Source organism: Mustela nivalis (assembly GCF_964662115.1).
Source record: "Mustela nivalis genome assembly, chromosome: 3".
Lineage (NCBI taxonomy): Eukaryota > Metazoa > Chordata > Mammalia > Carnivora > Mustelidae > Mustela > Mustela nivalis.
The window spans coordinates 88,315,678-88,333,378 of NC_139022.1; the positions used below are offsets into that span (position 1 = coordinate 88,315,678).

Sequence of the window (17,701 nt, forward strand, 5' to 3'; positions counted from 1 at the left end):
GTGATTTTTTTTTTAATTACTGACAGTTTTGAGGGATACAAAGAAAACAGTCTCAATAATATTAAAGCTAACAGTATCAAATTTAAATTTAGATAAGCAAATAGAGATATAATACTTTAAAGCATACACACAAATAAGCACAGACAGGAGAAAGTGAATAAAATGGGACAAAAATATATTTGATTTCTTAAGATTCACATTCTTTTTTTAGAGCTTGTTTAAGTAATCTCTACTCCAAGCATGTACTTGAACTTATGACCCTGAGATCAGGAGTGGTATGCTCTTCCGACTGAGGCAGCCAGGCACCCCCAAATATTCACATTCTTAATTTTGGTTAATGGTTGTCAACTTTTTGATCCCTAAATCCTTTCTTCAAATGAAGTCTATACAATTCTGACATGTACATTTAAAAAAATGGAAATACTCTTTTTTAAAAAATTTTTAAATTTTTTAATAAACATATAATGTATTATTAGCCCCAGGGTACGGGTCTGTGAATCGCCAGGTTTACATACTTCTCAGCACTCACCAGGAAATCCTCTTGTTAAAAGAACTCCTTGCCTACCTCCTTACCCTGTCCTTGGACCCTTGTCAGCTTCTAACATGCCTCAACAAAACATCTTGGACTCCATGAAAAACTATTTAAGAACTTTGTGAGTATACAAAGTTTGTGTATAAAGAGATCATTCATATTCACAACATCATTGTTTAATATAGTCAAGATGTTGGATTTTACCATCTAAAATTAATCTACAGGGCTCCAGGCTCAGGATAAAGCCTACTTTAAATAAATAAATAAATAAAAGATTAATCTTACCAAGCAAATAATAGCCATTCTTTCAGAGATGTGGAAGATCAATAGAAAATTTATGAAAGTGACTAACAAATCTTAAATGAGTGAATGAAAAGAACAAATACATATGCAAACTTGAAAGGAAAGGAGCAAAGTGCTGGGAGAAGACCCTCAATCTACCTATTATTGTTAATAGTGAATTTGTGAAAAGGCTTTCAAAGTACCAGATCAACCTACATGTTTAAGAGAAAAAAATACAAAGACCTAGAAATGGAAGCTAACCCATTCTTTATTTTTTTAGTTTTTACTAACTGCACTTGCCATGTTATTTATTTGCTAATTTTTGTTGTTGATTTCAGTTTTTGTTTTTTTTTTCTTAAAAGGGAAACATATTTACTTTCTCCAAATACAGATTTTTCTCTTAAGGCTATATCTATTTGGAAATTAAACCAGAACTCAAAAATAACCAAAAAAAAAAAAAAAAAAAGGAACGAAATTAAACCAGAACTCAGAATTTTTACTCCAACTGAAACAGCCATGCAAAGAGCTAGTGACACAGTTAAATTAGAAATTTCAATTGGTCTAGTCAATTTTGTGTGGCATTAAAATATAGTTGGTATTATCAGTATCTATGATGGTGATGATGATGATGATGATGATAATGATAATGAAAAATTTTAAAGTATTTATGCTGGGCCAGGCACATATTTGTTCTGTTTAATATTGGCAAAAATCCTATGGGGGGGGGTACTGTTTTAACCCCATTTTACAGATGGTAAGAGTAAGACTTGAAAGCCTAAGATTACACAGCCATTTAAAAGCAGAGCTAAGACTGCAACCCAGATCTTGCTGATTCCAAAGTTGAAACTTTGCCCCTCTATACTGCCTCTGATTTTACCTTACCCTCAGATAGGAAATTTTGCAGAGAAAAAAGCAAATTTTTGTTGTCACAGAAATAAATGAGTCACTGAGCCTGAGATTGGTGGTGACAATGTATTTTACCCTTTAATGTTAAGTGGATTTTTCACTTATCTACCTGTAACAATTCATTATCTCAGGAATTACAGTGAGAAAATACTGTGAGCAGAACATTGAGGTAAGAACATGCAATTGCGTTACAATTGGCAAAATAATAAATCTCCACTTTAAAACAGGAGAGATCTGGGACTCCTGGGCTTTCGTTTGGCCGGAGTCATAATCCCAGGGTCCTTAGATGAGTCCCATATCCAGCCCCTTGCTCAGCAGGGTGTCTGCTTCTCTCTCTGCCCACCACTTATCCTGCTTGTGCTCTCTCTCTGACAAATAAATAGAGAAATAAAATCTTAAAAAGAGAAAGAGAGATCTATTTCAACATTTTGTGGAGATCTTGTAAGGATGGAATAAGAAGATATCTCAGTAAACATTTTGTGGACTTCCTTAGTGGGAAGGTGCCAGTGTATATTACTAGGACATCATCATTCATTTCTTTATTATTTTTTCAACCTTAGATGATGGTGGGCAGAAAATTCTTCACCAGACTATCTTAACTGGCACTAATGAGCATCGGAAAGCATAAGCATGAGTGTGTGTGTCTCAGAAACATGAATGGAATACCCATGGCTGAACTCTGTTCTTAACTTTGAATTTCAAAACTACTGTCTTCAAAAGGAACAATAAAAAACCTATATCCTATGTAGCCAGCAGGATAAAACCAAAGCTGCTCATAGTTTTTTGAATAAATACTTAAAAAAAAAAAAGTTGGGGGAGGGGAGAAATATTGCTCAAGTGATAGCATAGACATATCCAGAGGACTGTATCCACAATGATCTCGTCAAACTCTGGCTGCAAAAGATATGGGATCCCTGCCCGGGGGCGCAGTTCCACAAATGTTCCGTGTAAGTATGGGAACTGTTCCATGCGCATTTAGCAGATGGAGTAAGAAATATGGCCAAAAAATTAAAAACTGATCTTTGCGTGAGTCCTGGGGGGTCTGACATCGCTATTACAGCCATTGGATGTTTGCCTGAATAAGCCATTCAAGTATTGAATAAGAACCATATGGTCTGAATGGATGTGCTCAGGGACAGTAGCATTAACCAAAGGAGGAAATTTGATGAGCCCAGACGGTGCACTGGCACTGTGTGTCCACGGGTCACACTCCTACAAATCAATCAAGATAACTCTCAGCCAAAAGAGCTTTCCTTAGTCATGGCATCAACAATAGCTCTTTGCACAGGAATCAGAGGGATGCCATACATGATAAAATAATAAAGATTTAGACTGCATTGTTACTGAGCAGGATACTAAGGAAAATCAAAACTCAATCTTTACAAGGTCTGATGGTGACCAAAGAAGTTTCTAATACTTGGTTTACTGCCAAAAGGTTCATTTAATGATTCTACAAGACCAATTAGAGATATAGCCCACTATTTAGGCCTACACTTACATAACACTGATTCCTAGTATCTTTGCATGGGAAACATCGGACTGCATTAAAATAGGATTATTATATACCCTTTTAAAGCACTAGATATGTAATAGGACATTTGCAGCCCTAGATCTTAATTCACTTGAGATTAGAATATATGTTTTGATTGGGTCCCAAACTATAAACACAGGAAGTGAAAAAACAATATTCTTTTCAATTGCTCTAGAAATTTAAATAGTATGGGATGACAAGTTCTGATTTAGAATTTGGGCTGCAATGAGCTTTTGCATTCCTGCACCTGCACAGTGGAAAGATAAGGCTTTTAATAGTGCTGTGCTCCAACTTTCAGCTTTTCTGATGTGGGAAGAATGTTGCGTATTGAATCACCAATATCACTTCCTTCAAAATCTTAGGATTTCCTTAGGGGTCTCTCATTCCAGATGCTGGCTGAACCCAAAGTGCTGGCTATGGTGCAAGATGTACCATAATCATAACTTTAAATGATTCTCATTAAAAAATATATATTATATATATTTTAAAATACTGTGTATAATCATCCTGAAATTTTGCTTCGTGGAATTCTGATAAATTCTCATTTATATTGTCTGATTTGTAATATATCTTGTTTGAACATAATTCCCTGATGGAGATCATGAAATTGAGTGGTCCAATATCAAAAGATGTTGTTTATTAATGGGTAAGTGGTTTTTTTAAGCAAACTTTTAAAGCCTCAGTGGAATGTATCATCTTTCTAGATCATTTTAATAACATATTTATTTTATTTAGAAGGAATGTGAAAAGCAAAAATGAGCAATATGAGATTTTGTTCTTGAAATGTGATAGTTTTACTTCTATCACCTTTCTGAATCTGTTTTAACATACCTGAATTAGCAAAAAGAAGGCCAAGATTACCCAATTTATCCAGAAAATTTAGGCTGAAGTAACAAAACTGACATTTAGACCAGTCCAAAATTACTAGTTTGGATATAACCTTTGAGAATAAAGATTTAAAACTGGTCTTCATCTGAATATTTAACTTATGTAGTTTAAGAAATGAAGTAAAATTCTCTGCCTGTAAAATAGAGCTTTTACAGATTTAGCAACTACAGGTAGAAAAAAAAGAAAATAGAAAATACAACACTCAAAATTCTCAGCTTTATTTACTTATAGGTTTATATACTTTAAGTTGCTTTATTTGGTGTAATCTAATTATATTACTTACGACTTACATTAAAGTCTTGGTGTATATTGATGAATGTAATAATCTAGAAAATTAGCTCAACTTGTTCCCCATGAAGTTCCCTAGAAGTTTTTTAAAGTGTTTATTATTAAGTTAAATAAGTTTCTTCTCTAAAATCAATGTACTATGTTAAGATATTTACCAGTGCTGGAGCAGAGAAATAATAAGATTTCCAAAGAAATCCTTTACTGTAGGTATAAGACAGGGAGAAATGAAATAAAACTCAAAAGACCATTTTGCCAGAGATCAATATCAACCAAGTCTTTTGTTAGATTTATAATTTCTTTGAAGGCATGTCTGCATAGAACTAATTTCTGAAGTTGTCCTAATTCAAACCACATTGGGTCTGACTAAAGTTAGTCCCTATCTTTATAGGTAGGGAATCTGAAGAAACAAATTACTTGCTTTGTCTCAGGGATATTGCTAGAATCAGAACTCAGGTTTGTAACACAGACTACATAAGACTGAATTATCTTGCTAACTAATTAAGTTGTTAGCTGGTTATTAAGCTAAACACTAGTCTTTTGTCAGTTGCTAGATGACTGATACCTACAATACTTATTGGATTTTTCGTTTTTTAGCCATTAATATTTGTTGTTTAACTTGATGATACAATTTTCTTTTATGTTATAACTCCATGGAACAGGTATAATTCAGTAGTATGAATTTTTGCAATAAAAGTTACGGGTAAGTGTCTTATGAAATATTGCTCTGTATATACTAATTTATGATAAGAACTGAAGAACATCCTACAAACTAAATATTGTGTTTGTCTTTTACCTTAAGTGTAAGTTTTAACAGGAAAACAAGCAAATTTATGTGACTTCTCTCCCTGCCCTGCATTTTGTAAGCATCTAGGAAATATATATAACAATATTATAAAATACTTTGGAACCTACCTCTTTCGGGATTCTTATGGCCTTCATCATTTCTGTGTCCCCTGAAAAATGCAAAAAATAAAGTTTTTATCTCTAAATTATAAAAATACTCAAAAAGGTCTGAAATAACTTGTTGCTGTACAATTGTACCGAAGAGTTTTTATCTCTAGAGTTATTTTGTATTTTATAAAGTAAAGATAGTCCAGTATACTTTAATAGTCTAATATGCTTATAATATATAATCTTACACCTACATTGTTTTTTCCGCAGTGATTTCTGTGTATTTTGGACAGAGAATCCTTTTTCTGTCCAAAGTGACTTTAGGAAAGTCAGCCTCCTTAAGGTTCTGGTTTACTCCTATGAATAAATGAAGAATTTAGATAACATGAATTCCAAAGTCCCTCTGAGCTTTAGATGCAACTCTGTGATTATATAAAATAAATATAAAATCAAATTTGAATGTTATTTGATATCAATAATGCTAAATTTTCAACGTGAAAAATGGGTAAATTTTAAGATTCGTAATTTTTAAAAAAGTGTTAGTTGCCATTAATTGAAACCACAAGGAACAAAATCAGTAATTGATGATCAGTACTACATTGCTCAGTTACTCCCATAGGAAAATAAATGCAGTCATAGATATTGCTTGGCCCAAACTGTGACTTTTGTGTAGGTGAAGGCCTAACACAATTGGGATATCATTATACAAATGGTTCATTTTCAAAATCATTTAAGTAAACCGTAGCCTGGCAGCTGAAATATTCTCTCCCTCTCAGGAGTATGTTGTTATTAGTAGCCCTGCTCTCAGGATTGATACTGTATTATCAGTTCAGCCAACTACAATGGTTCACCATTTGGACAGTTGTATTTTTTTTCTTCACGGTAATTTTCACAAAACTAATTATCTTTCATAATATCCTACTTTAATATTTATTAGACTTGGGATCAGAATGCTTTGCCTTATAAACAATCAATTTTGGCTTTGTCTTGCCTAATTTTTGAAGGACAAATGATAATTAATTGGCCAGTACTTCTCAAAAAAATTCCTTTTATGTTGTTAAAACTATTGAAATTGTCTGAGTGCAACTACCATGGAAACAAAGATGAATTTGACTTTTTGTTTACCCTCAGTATCTCCTTTCTTACATTTAGTAACCAGAATAGAGCACAGAATTCTATAATTTAAGTAATGTATTCATTCATTCAGTACATTTTTGTTGTGTATCTACTACCAGCTAGACACTGTTTTAGACAGTCAGCATTTCTAATAGAACACTCTGTGATGGTGGAAACATTCTGTATCTGCTCTGTCCACCATAGTAAGCACTAGACACATGTGGCTATGGAGCCCTAGAAATGTGGCTGGTAGGTCTGAGGAACTGAATTTTAAATTTTCATTAAATTTAAATAGCATAGTTATGGCTACATAATGCTGTATATTAAATATATATGTATTTTTAAAAAGATTTTATTTATTTATTTGACAGACAGAGATCACAAGTGGGCAAAGAAGCAGGCAGAGGGTATGGGGAGAAGCAGGCTCCCTGCTGAGTGGAGAGCCTGATGCGGGACTCGATCCCAGGACCCTGAGACTATGACCTGAGCCGAAGGTGGAGGCTTAACCCACTGAGCCACTCAGGAGCCCCAGTATATTTGTATTTAAAACAAACAAACAAACAAACAAACAAACAAAAAAAAGGCTTATAGAGGACAATTTGGTGATTGCCAGTGGTGGGAGATATGGGTTGACTGTTTTGGGCTTTGTCTTTTTAGTTTAAACAATTTTTTATAATAAAGGATATTAAAAATTCTGTCAACAAGTTAAAAAAAAAATGCTGAGACCCATCAACTCTAGGAAGAGATAAATGTGCATCACTCACTGTGGAGAGAAACAAATCTTCCTAAGGGTGCTTATTGATTTCTTTCCACATTTTGGAAGATTTGTGTGGTCTTCCAAGAATTCAGTATCATCATCATCATCCAGGACTGGCAGGAACTTAACTTTCTCCAGGACTTTGGAAGGATATGAGTGCTGTCCACACCACATTTAGATCTCTGCAGTTGCATAAGCCTACATGTGAGCATTCCATTTTAACAATGATACTAGCTAATATGAGACAACCAGTGTTCTAATCACTCTATGTGCCCTACTAGAGGGATGGTGTTATAATTCCCATTTTACAGATAAGAAAATGGAGAGCCAGAGAAATTAAGAAATTTGCCCAATGGTTACTAATATTTACAGAACTCTTACCACATACCAGATACTTTTTACTCCCTATGTACCATGTTCTTCACATTACCTTTTTTTTGCTCTCACGTGCTATAGGCTTTATTATAATTTACATTTTTATTTATGACGAAGCTCAGGTGCAGGTAGGTCAAGTTACTTATTCAGTATCTCAGTTCTTATTCATGTCTCAGTTCTCAACTATCATACTATCCTGCCTGTCAGGATATATTTTGCTAGAATAACTTGATTATTTGTGGGCTTAGATTCATTGCTGAATTTTCCCCTTCAAAGCATAGATGAATTGCCTAAAGTGAGTGTGGTGCTATGTTCATAATTTTTAAAATAAGTAAACGGCCATATGTACATCTCCTGGTTTTACATACTAATGAGATGAGACAAATACTAGAGAAGTAATTTGAAAGTAATTTGAAAAATAAATAGGGTAATTTAAAATAGTGGTAAGTGCTAAGAAGGAACTAAAACAGGAGGATGTAATCTCTATTACACTGTGGAGTTGGAGGTGGGTGGGTGAGAAGGAGTGGAGAGGTATCCCTCGTTAGAATAAGGGTAGTCAAAGAAAGACCTCTCTGATGAAAGGACGCTTGATTGAGACCAAATAATGAGAAGATAGCAACATCAGTAATTGGGAGGAAATATTCCCAGAAGGACCAGCAAATGCAAATACCCAAAAGAGGGAACAAACTTAGTGTATTGAGGAAAAGAAAGAAGTCCAGTGGTCTGGTCCAATCTGCTAGAGAGAGTAAGACTGGAAAAGGAGGCAGGGGTCAGATCACAAAGTCCACTCCTGACCAGAGTGAAGGGAAATAGGAAAGTACTGGAGTCATTAAGCAAAGTGACATGATGTGATAATATGTTTTTTAAAAGAACTCTGAATGCTTACTAGAGAATGGGCTGATTATGGGTAAAAACAAGTAAAGGCATAGAGAACAGGTAAGAAGCTATTCCATTTGCCTGTTTTGCCTGAGGTGCTAGCCATGCAAATGGTGAAAAGTGAAAGAAATCCAGCTATGTGGCAGTAGTGTAATAAACTCATCACTTTCTAAGCATTGTGTATCAGAATCCTTTACGTTTTAATATGAAGTTGAATTTTTATGTAACAATCTGACATTACTACCAGTTATTCAACTCTAATAATGTTTCTTATTGTTATTCATTATAAACAAATGACTTTCACAGCATCAGTATGGTTTGTCAAAATTTGATAATTCAGAAAAACACACTGATAAAAGCCTAGCAATGCTTGTTTTTTCAAAAAGGCTTTCATTTTTACCATATTCTGCAAATAAGATTTTTCATGTTAGAGTTATGAGCTGATTATGTGATGTCTGCGTCTTGATAAATTATTCCTGGCTCTCTACTCACATGCAATATGTGTGGTTGGTTTACTGCAGAGTAAAGCTGAATGAATTCCAGTACACATGTTCATGCAGGGACTATACACATGGCTAGTCAGTGTATGTAAGAGGTTTTTATACCCTGTCCCTAGTATCTTGGCATTACTTTTATTATGTCTGCAGGGCTCGTGCAGATGAAATGCCACAACACATTCTTTTACTATTGTAGCCTCAACCAGTCTTTTTTTTTTTTTTAAGTAAAAGCAATTACCGTCATAAAAATTCCTTACTGGGGAACTTTCCATATTGCGTTATCATTCCATGAGCCTAATAATAGTGGAATATAAAGAAAAAAATTTCATGCTAAAATATCTAAAAAAGACTTTTGAGTTCTCTTTAGTGAGAAACACTAGGGTTCTGGAGGAAGCGAAATAAGAAAAAATGAAGTAAAGTCAAGCTTTCTAGACTTGTGGTACATTTTAAAGATTTATAAATCATTGCCTAGCTAAAGATAATTTGCAAATCACATGCACCTTCGCCATTGTCTAAACACAGTTAAAGAACTCTCAGTCTGTTATCTATTGGAGAATGCTAATGCCTATAATTGGTCATTGCCTGACCCTTATGTATTTCTAACCTGATAGCTCTATCTGCCTAAAAGCTAATTCTGTGTTTTCTGTGAAATCTTGCAGTGGTGTTATCAGGGAGATTGTGTTCCTTTTGGCACTTGGCCCCAGAGCATAGATGGGGGCTGGGGTCCCTGGTCACTATGGGGAGAGTGCAGCAGGACCTGCGGGGGAGGCGTCTCCTCATCCCTAAGACACTGTGACAGTCCAGCGTAAGTAGCTAAAGTAAGCCGGAGCCAACAAAAAGACACAGTTGGAAATGATTCAAAGCTGTGGTTTCACATGTTATCTGTAAAAACGTTTCACTAGTGAGCCAAGTGTTTGTCTTCTGAACAAGCAACAGGCACAGGAGAGTGGAAGAGCCTTGTTGGACACTCTTTTTCTTCCTTCCCCCTTACTGTGCAACTAAAAAGAAAAGAAAAAGAAAAAAGAATAGCATTGTGTATCTATCCCAGGTATAGCCAGACTTATAATCTAGTAATAATCAGATAGATTTCCCCCTCCAAAAACAACTGAATTATGGATGAATCCAGGTCTGCTCTTAGCCACATTACCATTATTCCCAGGAAACCTAAGGTCTTTTCACATGTCACATAAAATTATTACTGCTACATTAGTATTAAAAGGACCAATGAGAGCACTTCAAGGGTTGAAATGCCTTGATTCGCATCACAAATCACAATGAAAAGAATACTGCCCATGTGTTAAAATAGTTTCCATTCACATGCCCCTATTAATCATCTTCCGGAGCTGCCACCACATTTCTCCCTGTGGCTATTTTATGCAGGTCGGACTGTTCCTCTCCCACCACTCTTTTTTTCTCCGGTCAGAGTCCCCCTGGCGAAAGGCCAGCCCCATCAGTATTCTTTGGTAGCTGTATTGCCTCTCCCTCCCACCAGCGCCCATTACAGGTGGACCTGTCCCGCAGTTAGACTTTCCTGTGCACCCGGAGACTGAACTGCTCCTTAGCTGGTGCACATCAAGTGCTCCCCTTTTTGTCTAAAGCTCAGGTGGCAGGCCTCCTTTCCCAACTAATGTTCGGTGCAGCATGGCTTTATAATATCCCTTCTGCTTTTTTTCCCTTTCTGGGGTAGTTATATATTACTTAATATATAGTATTATATAGATCCCTCTCTTTGGTTCCCCTCTCTAAATATCTTTCTTCTCTTTTACTCTTTTTAGCTTGAAATTATTTCCTTTTACATTTGTTCCATGTTTCCATTCCCCAGCTTTCTTTCCATTATTATCTTTCTGCTAAACAAGGCTAGCTCACTGTCACCCACTCACAAACTAGTCATGCTACCATCATCCCCACACCCCTGTTTTGTTTGACCAAACCATGTCTCCCTAGCTGAGTAAACTGGGCCATTCCTTTTCCTTTTTAGAATCAGAATCCACCGGCATTCAAAATATATTGAAAATGTAACTTTAATTATTCCATTGACTACCAGTAAGCTGAAATTATACTTGATCTTTTTCAAACAAGTACAGAGTAATTACCCAAGTTCAACTGCAGGCTACTATAAATTAGTAACCAAAACTGTAAACCTCAATGATAATAAGTATTATACCCAGATCCTTAAGAGAATGACTTGGACTTCTTTTAAAAAAAGAAATTGGCTTTTTCCATTCAAAATAGCATGTCCAAATAATAGCATATGGCTTTCCCTGATGTTAAATACTTAAAAAATTAATTTATGTGAATTTAATATTGAACATCTTTTTCATTAATTTAAATGTAATATACAGTATGTATATAATGCAAAGCCATCTGGTTTTTAGGTGTAATTTTTCAAACTTCATGTAATGAGATTGAAATTCATTTCTGCATTATTTACTTTGAAATGAAACTATTTCCAGAGAGTTACTTTATATTTTCTCATTTCCAGTCTGGAAAAAATACTAAACTTACTATTTCCTATTTGGTGAACAGATAGCATCAGATTATGTGATTTGTTGAATATGATTCAAATGGTTTTTCATTATAAGTAAGTGATTGTAAACTCACTGTGTTGAACTGAGCACCTGCTTACTATGATTATTAGAAAATAAATTTATTTAATTGCATTTTCTTAAGAATGTAAATCATGACAAGAGTCTTGTAAAGTTATTTATAGTAAACTGCCTTAGTTTTTATGTTCTACAACCATAATCATTATTCCTAACAATCACCAGCAAAATTGTTATTTTAATAACTAGTAAAATGTCAAATTTTGTATTTTCTTAAAATAAATGCTAATGTGTTTTCATCAAGTAATATATATACTCTTTATGTAGACAGATATATTCACATGTTTAACAAAATGTGTTTTCAGACCTTCAGGAGGTGGAAAATATTGCCTTGGGGAAAGGAAACGGTATCGCTCCTGTAACACAGATGTAAGTAAAACCAAACTTTGCTATGAAAAATTAGCTTACATTTCCCCTAGAGCAGGGAAATTTTTAAAGCTATAAGCTATTTGGTCATAAATCCATGTGTATGAAGGTCATATGAATTTTTAAAATTGTTAATAGTGAATGGAACAGGCTTCATGTACAGAAATTCGTTCAACAGGAGAGAAGGGGAAACTCCAGCACTAGGAGCAAATACAGTCTCCCCTAATAGGTACCAAGAGAGAGTCAGTCATAGGTCCTCCAAAATGACTTGGTTCCCCAACACTCACGCCTTTACCACCCTATCTTTCCTGAGTTCACCAGGATTAATCTTAATTTGCCCATAAAATCAGATTATTTTACGTTTATCACTGTAAGAGGCCCAAGATTCCCACATCATTCTTCATCTCTTGCTGTCCAGTCCCATCAAGTTCTGCATACCACATCTTTTGTTTTGTATCTCTGCCCAGCTACTGAAACTTTTCTTGTGTGCCCTTAGGAATTCATGATCCATTGGCAGCAAACGCCCTTCTATCTTGATGTCTCTGAATTTTTGTTTCTCTTCACTTTGAAACTGGCTGTTCTCTAAAGATACTTAAAATATTAGCCCTCTAAAGGTATTTTCTCCCTTAACTCTTGAATGAGTAGAAGTTGATTGACTTTTTAGAATATCTCATTACCCCTTTCAGATCATCTTCCTCCCTCCTACCTAAAAATCACACCTTTTAATTTCATGTCCTCAGGGTGTTAACACAGTATTCCTCACCATCATGCTCTGCAAAGCTATTCCTATCTTAATTCTGGGTTATTTAATATTACCAGTCTTGGTTATGTAAGTATGTAGATGTTTTTTCAATATCTTCTCGTTTGGATTCTTCCATAAACATACAAACATGTTGTTATTTCACCTATCTTAAAAAAAAAACAAACACCTGCCAGTTCTTCCCCCATTTTTTTTCTTCCCTTTGAAACAAAATTCCTCAAAAGAGTTATACCATATACACTACCTCTTCAAATTCTTTCCTAAAATTGTTCCTGTCAGATTTTTGCCACCATCATTCTACTAAAAATGCTCTTGTCAAGTCACAGATGACTTCCATGTTGCTAAATCTAATAGTCAATTCTGAGTGTTCATCTTACTTGGTAGTCAGTAGGCTTCCACAACATACAACTTTTTGGTTGTCCTTTTTTATTATTATTTGTTTTTTTCTCATTCTCCTTTGCTGTTCCTTTTCTTTTTCTCTTACTTCTCAGAGTGTCCAGGACCTAGTCCTTGCCCCTTTCTTGTGCACTATCAGTATTCATTTCCTTGGTGATCTCATCCAGTTTCATTGCCTTCGATAGCATTCATATGTCATTTGGCACCCAAATCTATATTTTTGGCCCAGATTTCTTTCATGGATTCCAGACTCATGTCTTAGCATTAGGTTCTTAGAAAGTCCTGCAAAGACGATACAATCTAGCCCTCCATTACTTTTCTGAACTAATCTCTTACTATTTTTCCTCAATAGCCATGCTCCAGCCATGTGGGCCTCCTTCCTTGTACATACCAGGCATGCTCCCACCTTAGGGCTTTAGCATTGCCCATTTCCTTTACCTTATATACTCTTCTCGCAAAATATCTACATGACTTACTCTCTTACCTAACCTTTATTCAACTGTCACCACCTCAGTGAGGCCTACCCTGAGTACCATATTTAAAATTGTGACTTTCCCTACTCCCTACAACCTTGAGACTCCTAATCTTTCTTACCCTGCTCTGTTTCTCCCATACATACTTATACTCCGTAGCTTATTGATCATATTTACTTCCATGTTACGTTTGCATGTAACATAGAAGTAACAACATGTGACTTCAATTACAATGATCATTTCAAGATATCAGCATTATTTATTCATTCATTCAACAAACCATTGAATGCCTACTATATCTCAGACTGTTCTAGAGTAAGAAAGACCATCTACTCTCAAGGATCTTACAATTTCCTGGGAAATCAGTTAAATGCAGATAATCACCGCTCAGAGTGATAAATACATGATATGCTGGAATAAGTATGGGATGCTATAAAAGCACATAGAATAGGCACATAGCCTAATTAAGGATTTAGGATTTCTTCCCATAAGAAAGTAAAGATAAGAGGGGCAAATAGGAGCTGAACAGAAAAGAAGAAAACAACAATGAAGCATTCTAGGTAGAAGGAAAATTAAATGCAAGGCTTGTAGGTTAAACAGCATGATCTTTACTGAGGCAGTAAGACACTATTCAAAAACTTAGCCTCAGATTTATACTTTATATGAGAATGGATTGGAGAAAGTGAGACTACAACAGAACAATAAACGGTTCAGAAAGAATTTAAGGGTACTGTTGGGAATGACTGAAGTGATGAGCCATGCAGTCTGCCTTGGCAGTGGAGTCTAAAGAGGGCTAGGAGGAGAAAATTAAGGACCTAAATTCAAAAATTCATAAGAACCAATATAGTAAAAGAAACAGGGTGAGGGAGATAGAAGGAGTTGGGATCAGAGAATGGAATGTACTGGATTTCATATATGACAAGTGAGACTCTTCTCAATGACGAGAAATCTTCAGTGTGACCAAGGGAATGCATGCCTAGCTTTGGGCAGAGATGAAGGAGTTCAAAGATCTTCAAGGCTGGGCAATTTGGGAAGTCTTCTATGCAGATGAGATCACATCCTGAGGTCACTCAGGATGATGTTAAAGCCTAGACTGTGAACCGGGTATCAGACCCCTTAATAAATGAGAGAAAATGACCATGATGAGGTTAATAGGAATGATGAAGCCAGATAGTGATTTGGATGCTATAGCCTGAATTTTAGAAGAATAGAAGTCTTACGTAAGGGTAAAATAAATGAGTATCTACTGTATATCAGACTGGGTTCGGTAGGAATGAGAAAGGCAAACCTATGTCTCAATTCATATCTGTTTCTGTTATATAATTATAGGGGCAGGCACATATTTCCACCTTAATAAGATAGGTACTATAATATGAATAATGTATGATAAGTAAATGAGAAAAAAAGTACTAGACATATCAGTCTTGTTGGTTTTTACCCCTGAACTTTGTTTTAGACGCTCAAATTGTAGAACTTGCTATTGGTGGATTGACATTTCTATTACCAGCTTTGTCTTTGGTTTCAGCTTTCAGCAAATGATACAATCAACATAATATCATGGAAATACAACTTTTTTCACCAATCTAGACTCTACTAGTTGAAAATATGAGACTATTCAATTATCACACTGAAATTTAGTTTCATGCTAAGTTAATAAAACTGTCTTAGCATAAGTTTATAAGGTTGGGATTTTAAAGTGTAATCTAATATATGAAAATTTAAACTTTCAGAACACATAATCTAGTTGCGCTGTCCAGGAGAACTTTCTTCATTGATAGAAATGTTTTACATATGTGCTGTCCAGACTGGAGGCCAGTAGCCAAATTAGCTATTAAGCACTTGAAAATGGTTGGTGTTGGGGGGCTTCAGTGGATCAGTCAATTAAGTGTCTGACTCTTGATCTCACCTCAGGTCTCAATCTCAGGATCATAAATTCAAACCCCTCGTTGGGATCCATGCAAAGTGTGGAGCTACTTAATTAAAAGAAAAAAAAAAAAAGAAAGAAAAGAAAAAGAAAAAATGTGGCTAGTGTAAATGAAAAGCCAAACTTTTAAGTTTAATTAATTTAAATTTTATAGCAACATGTTGCTCACAATGGCCGTGTTAGATAGCATTGAACTGCATAGTCTAGTTCTTCAGTAGCAAAACAATTGTTATAAAGAAGACTATAAATATTATATCTAAAGTTCTCAAAACAAATCAATCTTAGCTCATTTTGGAAACAAATGTAGAATATTTCCATTTTTGGTAATGATAGAGTAAATTATTCTGACAGAACTCTTTCTAAAAATTATTGAATAAGCATGTTTTAAAACATCACTTTAAAATCCGCAAATAACTGACAAGATAGTGAGGGAAATTCCTGAAGGCTAAATTCTTTGAGAAAGGGGACTTCAAAACTGGTAGTAGAGCATCAGAACACTTAAAGTGCCTTTGTCCTGACAATGTTCTGCGGAAAAGACAAGATAAACCACTATTGTGTCTCTTTCCTCGCGCTTACCAAAGCTCCTCTCTTGTTCACTTGGCAGACTTCATTCGTATTTTATTGGCCTGGAGACCACATACCCATTTTAAACCAGTCATGGGCAAAAAGAATGGGATTACCATAATTGGTTTAGACTAATCCAAGTTTGCCCCTAAAATGAGGTTAAGGTCACCTTTCCTGAAACATAGATTCCTGGGCATAAAGCAGAATTCTGTTAGCAATAAAGTAGAGAGTGACAGATCCTGGGTACACCATACATGTCTGCTCGGAGCTTTTTTACTTCCCATCTTTACTAGTAGAAGTAGCAGCAACAGCAGTAGTAGTGGTAGTAGTACATTTACTGAGTATGTACCAGATCCATTAATTTAACTATATTTTCTTCCCATTCTGAGAGTTCTTCTCCTGGGCAGTGAGTTGGCTTGCTGAGATATTGTAAATTTTTATTCTTTCAACAAAAATCCAGAAAAAACATGCTAATTTAAAGTTTTGGTATAATTTGTTCTATTACAACTTTGCCTCGGCATCACAGAATAGCTCGTAAGTGACTGAGTCATTTTGTGCCTTATTATTTGCCACTAAGTAATACAGCGATTAAAGTCAAACTATATCGATATAGCTTGAATGGTAGAGGAAAATTGTGTATGTGATGACCCTTCATCCCACATTCTCCTTTTTGCTAGTGAGTCCTCATGCTTTGTCATAGAGTCCTTATCATGTGTTTCTCCCTGTTCTTTGTACATTGGCCTCTGGTCTCTGTAACAGCATCCTCAACCCTTGCTTATTAACTTATTTCACTTTTTGTGGGAGGAGGAGATAAAGTCCTGTTTATTCCAGTATTCCCTTGTTAGGAATTTGCCATGTATTTTTTAAAATGTGGTAGTATTTTATTAGAATTGCTATTGTTTTTGTTAGTGTCCTGTCTCTGATCTGTCTGCCTCTAACACATTTTTTCATATGCCTGTTATTTTTACTGTGCAATTTTGCAGAAAAAGGTTTTTCAAGAATGTATGTGTCATATTAGACTAGAAACTCCTATATTTTAAAAAATCTATTCTAAAAATTTCTATTATAAGACAAGAGAATTTAACAATAAATCATGAAGAGTGAACTGATTGTAGTTAAGATTGAGTCATGCAAGCAAGAAAACTTCAGTGTGTTCCAGCAAGCACAGAATGGGTGTTACTGTGGAAACATTATAGGACTATTGTGTTGTATTCTTTAAATTAATCTTGAAACTTTTTCCTAAATGTGCAATTGTTTAAATGGTCTTTTTTCCCTGTGTATTGGCTGGGTGTCTGTTATGTACGAGCTACCCTAATTTAAGGGATCCAAGAGTATACTTATCTTTATTAGATCAGTCTCCAACCTAAGTGCATTTTTGACATCATTTAATACTATGCACATCATATTTCATGACACTGTAAATAATATCTAGGAGAATCTCTTACAATTAGTTAAAATCAAATTGACAGTCAAAAACTAGGAAGCAATTCATAAGCATAATTTTGGTTTGTCATTTGTGATCCAAGAGCTTTTCTTGAGACTTAAATAGAGAATAAAGAATAAATTCAAATGATTCTGGAAAGATTTTCAAATCTTTGCGCACAATGAGATCATGTTAAGCAGTCAAATGGCAGGAGTACCTGTTTATGAATCTTTGAGGTTTGCTCTAGGCTATT

The 17,701-nt window shown here is 35.1% G+C and overlaps 1 protein-coding gene across 5 annotated transcripts in view; it reads left to right on the forward strand.

Annotated features, from left to right (window-relative positions):
* The window catches only part of ADAMTS6 (ADAM metallopeptidase with thrombospondin type 1 motif 6), a 307,097-nt gene that overhangs the window by 206,887 nt on the left and 82,509 nt on the right, over positions 1-17,701 (forward strand). For 4 of the 5 annotated variants that reach the window (XR_014309548.1, XM_082723084.1, XM_082723083.1 and 1 more), the window contains 2 exons: positions 9,599-9,744; positions 11,848-11,911. Coding sequence is in view for 4 of the 5 variants with exons in the window: in XM_082723084.1 (XP_082579210.1) it covers positions 9,599-9,744; positions 11,848-11,911 (210 nt within the window). In the remaining variant the exon portion in view is untranslated. The remainder of the gene's footprint in view (positions 1-9,598; positions 9,745-11,847; positions 11,912-17,701) is intronic. The other variant, XM_082723085.1, reaches the window with a different exon arrangement.